General features: G+C 34.7%; 1 protein-coding gene across 1 annotated transcript; it reads right to left on the bottom strand.

Annotated features, from left to right (window-relative positions):
• Positions 1-1162: 1162 nt before the first annotated feature.
• On the bottom strand, positions 1163-6651 carry LOC147530724 (myosin-H heavy protein). The gene is made up of 14 exons (XM_086646404.1): positions 6066-6651; positions 5512-5550; positions 5337-5390; positions 5135-5198; positions 4945-5003; positions 4486-4610; positions 4301-4360; positions 2980-3038; positions 2814-2890; positions 2510-2548; positions 2260-2322; positions 2126-2173; positions 1901-2029; positions 1163-1714 (listed from the first exon to the last, which is right to left on the bottom strand). The coding sequence occupies exons 1-14, from the start codon at positions 6408-6410 to the stop codon at positions 1667-1669; spliced, it is 1209 nt and encodes a 402-aa protein (XP_086502530.1). The 5' UTR covers positions 6411-6651; the 3' UTR covers positions 1163-1666.
• Positions 6652-9689: the final 3038 nt, after the last annotated feature.

Here is a 9689-nt window from a genome sequence, read left to right as displayed (position 1 = left end):
TCCGATGTTATCGAAGACTTTATTGTCAAATGAATAAGATTGGGAGATGCTGAATACACATTCACATCTATTGTTGGGTTCCAATGAATAATTAATCCCTCACTCCTACCATTTGAAGGCATAGAGAAGTAACTACTAAGATTATATTTATAAAACATAGATAAAGGTACATAATTAGTAATAGTAATACGAGTTTCGGAAAGAAAAACCAACAACATTTTTGTCGGTCCTAGGAACTGATGAAGAGTTTCTCTTGTCGGGGTGTTCCCAAATCCCCGACAATTCCATCTTTTCAGTTTGTTGAAGATCCATTTTTTAGTTTTTTGTTAATGATAGTTTCCACTCTGTTTTTTTTTTTTTTTTACTTTTCTAGAGGAATGGTTAGAAATGATTTCCTCTAATGTTTTAAGGAAGAACAAGTAAATTTGAAAACTGTTTTGCAAAACTGCTCAGGAAAGAGTTCCTTTACCTAAGATATTTGACAACCCAATCGAAGTCTGAGTTATCTATCTTTAACTGCTCATTATATGGATTGTTCATAAGTGTCACACAAAAGAATTGTTGTGTTTAATTTGCTTGATAAGTTTCATGATTCATGATAAATTTATGCTGCTTGGTGCTTATCTCAACAGTTTTTTTTGTCTTTCACTTGACAATGCAAGTGCAAACACACACTCGCTTGGTAAGCTAAAAAGTCTGCTCCTTACTCTTCTTCTAAGTTGTGAATTATTTCATGTACATTGTTATTGTCATATTTTGAACTTAGTTGTTCAAGATGGTCCAAAGATGAATCAATATAAGAAAACGTTACAAGATGTTAAAAGTAATTTGGAGTACATGTTTGTGTCCGGGAATAGATATGTGCAGTTTAAGACCATTTCTCAATCAAAAAGTTACACTAATCTATAAATATAGCCAATTCATTAATGTTATTTTTCTTTCTTTGTCTAAGGGCTAGGACACTGAAGAACATATTTTGAACTTTGGCAAAACTGACACCTTTAAAAGCAAACAATTTTATAAATTACCCAAGCCTATTCTACCTAGATGACACTTTCAAACCAAGTCGCAACGGTAAATACTTCGGTTAGGGATATGCAAACTAAACCAATCCGATGACCTGGGAATGACAAACACACCAGTATTACAGCAACAGAGAATATACCAATCCGATGACATAATGATCCATTTCCAAGTTCAAATTGAGGTTCAAAACTCAGCAGAAAAATTGAGATTCCTAACAATGAATTTCTTACTTCATTTGGTTACAATATAATCTCTCTTCTCATTACACACTAAGTCAGAGACCAACAACACAGCTAAAATAGAAGTCCCCAATGGAAAACAAAACTTTTCTATAACTGAAAAAATAACAATCAAGGGAGAGAGAGGATTTTAACCACAGCCCACGATGCTCAATTTCCTGAAATAGAAGTCTGCCAACAAATCAATGGTAAATGGCTCTAACTTTAGGTTATCTCAACCAGCTTTCACTTTCCTGCAATAGAGTTGCAGGCTTTGAGTGCTAACTAGTATTTTCTTTCTATGACAACAAAAGTTTCATCTACTGACAAAAGTTCTTGACACAAGCTGAGGATGTAATCGAAGTATCACTTGAGCTGTAGCTGAAATGTGTGAAGAGCATGAAATCTTGACGAGCCAGACCTCAGAAGACCTCGTGAGCCTTCCCGTAATACCTATTAATGAATGGAGCCTGCACAAAAATATAACAGGAAATACATAAATATCAGGCCCCACTGAACTGAAAGAAAAGCACCATTTTTCTAGAAAAGCACCATTTTCTAGAAAAGCACCATTTTCTTTCTTTCTTTCTTTTCTCTCTAAAAATTTAACAATATTCCCACACAATGGCATGAAAATATAGTCAGTAGGACCTTACCTTCACTTCTGATACATCAGGAGCATCTGGCGAGGGAACAGGATAGAACTTGTAAAACCGCATGTTCTCATAGGCTATTTTGGCCTCCTCAGTCATCTCTTCCTTGGCTTTATTGCGAGCTTCTTTTGCCTATAAGAAAGAAAATATGAACAGATCCTGTATTTTAATATCTACCTTGTTCGAGAGCTAATCGTAAGTTACAAGACAGACAGTTCGTTCTGGTACCTCACGGTTGGCCTTTTTTGCCTCTCTAACCTTCCCCTTTACAAATTCCTGAATATGACCATACCATGTTAGACTTCGGTGAATAGATGGTGAAAGATAGACATAATGACTAAAATTACAGATGCTGTGTTTACCTTAAACGTTTCTTTTTGAGCTGCCGTTATTTCCTCATTTGTGACCTTTTCATCAACAAACTCCTGGAGACGGCATGAGTTAATTAGCTATATAACACAACCTTATGAAGTTACAAAAATCCATGGACAAATAAGCTATCCAACTTGAGATTATCTATATCATGCAATCTATACTTCGAAAATAAAACAGAGAAATGTGATTTGATTGACTACATATGTTCTTTGGAGTTATTGTTAAACAGTTATGTACCTCAAGCTCATCAAATTCCCAATCAAACTCACAGACAACCTGTACAGAAAGAAGGGAAACAAAAGAGAGATCATTATTGACCTGATAAACAGAAAAGCTGTGCAGATTTTTTTTCTGTCAAGTATGCCTAATCATCCTCTTAATGAGGTGTGGCACATTTGGTTAAACTCTCATTCATTAACTCTGGGTTTTGAGAGGATAAGAAAAAAAAATAGGCAACTGTAGCTAGAAGCGTGGCGTATAGTGTATGAAGATTGGGAGTACTCTGCTTCTTAATGTGTATAACATATATTTTGGAACTCACTGGTGGCTCTGCTTCGAAGATGATGTCAACAATAGTACTCTGTTCGAATTCATCCTCCTTCAGTGGATGGTAGAAATCTGGAATGAGAACACATAGAAACGTAAATTATGATTAAATTTTGAAACCGTTATTTAGAGTTAAAGTATAGAAGCTTTATAAAACTCACATGGCAGGCAGTATTCATATTTCTTGATACGCTCTATCTTAAGGTGTCGTAGAGAAACCCTGCATTAAGCATAATCAATCATACGAATGCAAGCAGGTTCACATGAAAACATCCAGAAACACATCAATAGGCATGGGAATCCACCCAAGAGTGCATGAGTACATACATAAGCAAAACAATATTTCATTTTAGAAAATTAAACATTTTGATGACAATGATAGCAAAACGGAGCATAATGTTAACTATTAGGAGACCAAGAAGAAATACACTTGCTCTTTGATTAAATTTTATATAGCTCGAAATTGCTCTTAATCGCTCCACTACATTCACATCCTTGTTGTTTTCTATATTCAATCCACATGTTCCTTCTCACTCAACTCTAACTTGTGGTTTCAACTTTAGGATCATATGAAATATTCACTACTCTAGTTAATTACATCATCTTGTTTTATGCTTGTCCACTTCACAAAGCATCCACTTCACAAAGCAACGGTGTTTGGTAAAACTAACAGGGAGTATATCGTACATACTGCCTAGGGACTGTTGATCAATAATTACACAACATAATCAACACATAGCTTAAAGATGGACCAATGACATACTGCTCAATTGTGACCTGCTTTTAATAGTTACATATTATTCCAAAAGAGGAATCAACATCCTGAAGAAACTACCCGACTGTTTAACTAAGATTTTTCATAAGATTTCAATCATAATTGTGAATATCTCCAGGTTGGGACTTACAAGTTGAAACCCGACTGTTTAACTAAGTCTCCACCTACCCTTAAACTGAACACCATTCATAACCTTCACGGAGAGGCTATATGGAAATAGCAACAGGAGATGGTTCTAGTTCTTTGATCAAGTTAACTCACTTATCATCAAAACTCAACTAGAGGTTGGAAACATCTACTTTATAAGGGATCAATGAACATTTGGTAGACGAATCATGTAGCTTTTCCTACTTTATAATTCCCATCTGTCCATGAGTAAGGAAGAATAGCCAAAAGGTTCACCATTAGGTTTGGGCTTCAGGATAGAGGCATCAGCAAAGAGGATCTTCGGGCAAGAATATTTCGGCCGCTGGTGTCTCGCGACCAACGGTACAAATTGATGACGGACATAAACACTTTATCAAACTACTAGATATTAACTCCAAACATGCCCATGTTGCAACATAAAAATGATTGACAAATCAATGTTTCAGTAAATCAAAGGATGACTTGATTGATAGTGAACAACAGAACATAAAGCTAAACAACTACAGCATACAGAAAAACTTCAATTAAGATTACAACGAAAGTTTTAAATCTATGCGTACCTTCTCTGTGTACAACTCAAGATAAAAATCTTGGACTTCAATCTTTCAACTTGATTACCCCTTTTACACAATGAAAGAAAACATGATAAGAATTATGAGAGGAAACAAAACAATGAAGCAAATCAATTTACTTCACCGAACACTAATGATTTGGGAAAGCAACAATGAAGGTTGCTAACAAATACCTGTACTCCAATGGGATATAGGGAACCCAGTCCATCTTCATTTGCTTCATAGGAATTATTTCTTCTTTTTCTCGTTGAACTGAGTTGATACCAATCTTATCAGAAGGTGGGAAAGGGGACACAACCTGATCAACAAAGAGAAATATAACACTTTTCACACTTCTAATTCAAATATATAAATAAAAGAAAAGGAAATGCTTACTGTCTTTCCTCCTACATTACATATAAGCGGGAAGGTACACCAAAACCTCTCCCCAATACGAACCACACAGTGGAAAGATGGTAAATATTTCAGAAGTTTTTCTTACAGAGGTAGTACTTATAAGATAACACCTTTGCCTGCTAATTTTCCTCTGTCTAAATCTTATTTGATGTTTCAATGACAACGCTCATCATAAATTACAAGTCATTTAGCCGATACAAATAAGCATGAATAGCAAAGAGTACAAAGTAACTTACAGCAACCACAGCAGGGATACAAACTACTTTACTTTCATTTCTGAAGAAGACCAATTGAGCTGCAAAACACAACCAAAACTTCGATTATGGACAAAATTCATATTACTGACCTGAAATTGTAATGAAACACATCACAGGAAAGAGTCAACATAAATATGTAAAACTAGAGCATATATATTACGCTACTTACGCTCTGTACAACCAAAAATATAGACGTTCTTCCCATAAAGCACTCCACCCTCTTCAAAAGCATCCTGACCATGAAATTTCTCGTTAGTATAATATCCCTTAACAATTTTCATGGAATATTTACACAATGTAAGATCAAAAGATACACATAGGTAAGGTAACTCGGCTCTGGGCATACTTCATAAAAGGATAAGATAACTCACTTCTAAATTTGAAAAATTCCATTTATATTGATAAACCGAGTCCAGTTGATCCCACTGTCATCAGTAAAATAGAGTTGGTAAGAAAGAATTTAAGAACAGGATTTCCAAGTTCTTGGTCAGACAATTGAAGAACAAAATCACGATAAATCCAACCAAATGAGCAGTTCATTCAAACCTCTGTACCAACTGGGAATGCAGCCTGCCACAAATCCTCCTACAAAACATAACAATACAAAATTTTAAATAATAGAAACACGAGACAAGATGTTATTAAGGCAGAACGATGAAGACATAAATTTTAATAATCATTGAATAGATAGATAAAAAACACTTTTTCGGATCATAAGTTCCTTCCTTTAGAGAGAGGGAGAATGATATTAAGACATGAAGACGCAGTTTCGATATAATCACTTTAAATAAAGCAATTTTAGATTGTTACAAAGAAAACCCTAATCAAACTCCACATAATTGAATCTGAATTAAACCCTAGAAGAATGATAAACTTATTTACACAAGAAATGGAATAATGTGAGCAAAAACACAAAATCAAGAAACTGACAAGACAAAGAAAACCCTATATAAGTGAATCTGCCTAGCATACACAAAGTAATCATATGAAGTTACATGACGAACAAAACCTAGAAAACTGAATCGAACTATCTGAGCAGTCATATACCAAAAAGAAATTATAAAAAGAACCAATGAAATTTAGAGATAACAAATTAATACCATATTCCGCTTCTCCTCGAAGTATTCAGGTTCCTCATCAGGTTTAGCAGCAATTTTAGCTCTTTTTGCCCTAGATGAAGTAGCTTTCGCCGGTTTCTCTTTAGCAGCCTCTTTTTTTTCAACTTTCTTTGATTTTCCTTTACCAGCCTTAGCTTTCTTTGGTTCTTCTTTTTCTTCTTCCTTTGGTTCTTCTTTCTCTTTCTCTTCTTCTTTTTCTGGTTCTTCTTCTTTCTTTTCTTCTTGTTCTTCTTGCACAGGAACTTCTTCTTCAACTTTTTCAACTTGTTCTGCTTCTTCCTTGTTACTGGCTGTCGCCTTTCTCTTCGTACCTCTACCTTTCTTCATGATTCTTGGGGTAGAGAGAGAAAATGAGAAAGAGAAGGAGAGGGGGAAAACTAGGGTTTTACGGCGTGAAGACGACGCGAGCCGGCCTGTGATTTCAAACAAAACACAATAGGGGGATTTGATTTCTTTCAGTGAGGTGTGAGGGTGAGGTAGCGTTACTTATTTATGGTGTTAGAATTACAATTCAAATTTTAGAGACAGAGAGAGGATTAGATCTATCACAGCACGTGCTCTAACGGGTGGGATTGTGGGTAATAGTGGTTGTATATAGAGGTCCCTTAATAGACCGTCAATTTTAATTTCTTTCCCCAATTTTAATTTCTTTCATTGTAAGATACTAAGATCAAATTTATGTAATTAGCATTTAGTAATAGTTAGATTAACAAAATTATTAACAATACAAAGATCTTTAAGATTATAGAGTTAATATTTGGAATAGAAAACAACGGTTACTATGTATGATAACTTAAATTTTAGAGAGAGAGAATTAGATCTGTGGACAGCACGTGATCTGACGGGTGGGATTTTCGGTAATAGTTGTTGCATATAGAGGTCTCACTTAATTGACCGTCAAATTTAAATTTTTTTCCCCAATTTTGATTTCTTTCATTGTAAGATCAAATCTATGTAATTAGCATCTAGTAATGGTTAGATTAACAAAATCATTAACAATACAAAGATCTTTAAGATTATAGAGTTAATATTTGGAATAGAAAACAACGGTTACTATGTATGATCACTCAAATTTTAGAGAGAGAGAATTAGATCTGTGGACATCACGTGATCTGACGGGTGGGATTTTCAGTAATAGTGGTTGCATATAGAGGTCTCACTTAATTGACCGTCAAATTTAATTTCTTTCCCCAATTTTGATTTCTCTCGTTGTAAGATCAAATCTATGTAATTAGCATCTAGTAATGGTTAGATTACCAAAATCATTAACAATACAAAGATCTTTAAGATTATAGAGTTAATATTTGGAATAGAAAACAACGGTTACTATGTATGATCACTCAAATTTTAGAGAGAGAGAATTAGATATGTGGACATCACGTGATCTGACGGGTGGGATTTTCGGTAATAGTGGTTGCATATAGAGGTCTCACTTAATTGACCGTCAAATTTAATTTCTTTCTCCATTTTTGATTTCTTTCATTGTAAGATCAAATCTATGTAATTAGCGTTTAGTAATGGTTAGATTACCAAAATCATTAACAATACAAAGATCTTTAAGATTATAGAGTTAATATTTGTAGTGTTTATTATAACTGCCATTTACAAGTCTTTTATTTTTAGAGTTTTGTTGTGAGAGGCCACTCGATTATACGTCCATATAATTTTAGAGATAGAAATAAATGTGTGGCCAGCACGTGGTCAACGCCTCGGATTGTCGGTAACAGTGGATGCACATAGTTGACAGTCACTTTTAATTTCTTTCTTTGAAAGTTAAATCTACGCAAATACCATTTACTAGTGGTTAGATTACAAAGTTCATTAACAATACAAAGATCTTTCAGATTACAGAGTTAATATATGTAGTAGAAAACAACCGTTACAGTACTAATATTTGTAGTTTTTATTATAACTATTATTTACAAGTCTTTTATTTTTGGAGTTTTGTTGCGAGGGCATGACCACTCGACTATATGTCTATAAATATTGTTATATGCTACTAGACAACTTGATTAAAAACCGACACGATTACACACGACCTTTTGTCAACAAAACCTACCGACATTTTTTTAGATCACACATAATCTTTATTAATACTAGTAGTCTTTTTAAATGAGTGAATTGCTTAAGAGGCATGAAAGGCCGTGGCTTTGGGAATAAAGAAAACTCTCCGGGGAATAAAGACATGTTCATTTTCAGTCCAAAAAAGAGTCCTTTTGATTTATGCCCCTAAATCTTCATCTCCTTCTCTCATCCTCTCTCTCTATCTCGTCCTCTCTATCTCTCTCATTTTAAATCCCTTAACATAATCGACCATTGGGCTACACATATGTTTTGTAATTCTCGTATTAACTCCTTTGCTCGATCCTCCACAGATCCAAGAACCAAATTCGTATCATTGAAAGTAACTTTCATTAGTTTAAGTGTTGTAACTATGGTGGTTTCGATCAAATCTTAACTCCTATAGTCTTGTTTGATTTGTTAAGAATCCTTCTGGATTCAATTAAATAAAATTAGGGTTTCTGGGAGATCTAGGTTTTACTTACCAGATCCAGTTCTTTTTTGTCTATGTATGTGTATATTAACTACTTCTAAATTCTAGTTGAGATTTGTTTAGAAATCCTTCTGGATTTTTGCTTCTTCTTGTTAAAACTAGTTCTAGATCTTTTATTTGGTTCCGCCGTTATTTTCAACTAGGTTTATAAGTTGTAGGAGAGGACGAGCTAGATGAGGGAAGGAGATGGAGATTTAGGGGCAGATATCAAAAGGACTCTTTTTGGACTGAAAATGAATATGTCTCTATTCCCCCGAGAACTTTTTTTATTCCCCAAAGCCGCGGCCGCATGAAATTACAATATAATCATTTACGACCTAGGGCGCATAATCTTTTTAGCAAAGGAGAATATAAGGCTTTCATGTTAGAGCATTTATCATAGATGAAACACATCTCTATTAATAGTAAATTACTTTTCTTTTTCTTTTGTTGTTGAAATTAACAGTAAAATACATTACCCATCCTAGCTAGGGGTGGGAATCGGGCGGATTCGGTCGGGCTCGGGTGTGATAGAGTCAGGCTCGGGCGGATCGGGCACTAAAATACCTAGCCCACTACTAGTATCCGGGCGGATCGGGCCGGACAGATTCAACATATTCACTGCCCGTAGCCCGTCCGAGCCCGCCGCCCGAGCGGGCTCCATCGTGACGGGCCGGACGGGCTCGGGTTATTTTAGTATTTGTTTTTATTAATTACAACTCCTGTAACTTAGTATTTTTTTTTTTAATAATTAGCCAACTTTTTTTCTAACCCTAGGTTAGTATCTTTTTTTATTGTGCTTCTTTTTAATCATGAATTAGGGTCAACATCTCTGCCCCTCTCTTATCTTTGGTGCTATTATGCATTCAGTAGACTTGTTTTAAAGAGTTACATATACATAAATTAAAACCATCAAACTATTTTTCTTGTAACTAGATTACAACAAAATAAAACAAACTATCTCAAGTTCTCAACCCATTGTTAAAAAGAATACATCAACAACTAAGATCTAAAAAAAATAGTAAACCCTAGATACCAAAGAAAACATTAAACCCTAGATCTAAAAAAACAGT

This window comes from Eschscholzia californica, unplaced genomic scaffold (assembly GCF_041429995.1).
Source record: "Eschscholzia californica isolate CP2 unplaced genomic scaffold, dmEscCali1.0.p SCAF_6, whole genome shotgun sequence".
Lineage (NCBI taxonomy): Eukaryota > Viridiplantae > Streptophyta > Magnoliopsida > Ranunculales > Papaveraceae > Eschscholzia > Eschscholzia californica.
This window is presented reverse-complemented; position numbering and strand designations above follow the sequence as displayed.

Excerpts from the sequence above, each read along its gene's own strand:
- LOC147530724 (XM_086646404.1), bottom strand. The coding sequence starts at position 6,410 with ATGAAGAAAGGTAGAGGTACGAAGAGAAAGGCGACAGCCAGTAACAAG. Across the intron at positions 4,361-4,485 it reads TATATCCCATTGGAGTACAG|GGGTAATCAAGTTGAAAGAT; the intron begins GTATTTGTTAGC and ends ATTGTGTAAAAG. Across the intron at positions 2,174-2,259 it reads CTCAAAAAGAAACGTTTAAG|GAATTTGTAAAGGGGAAGGT; the intron begins GTAAACACAGCA and ends GGTCATATTCAG.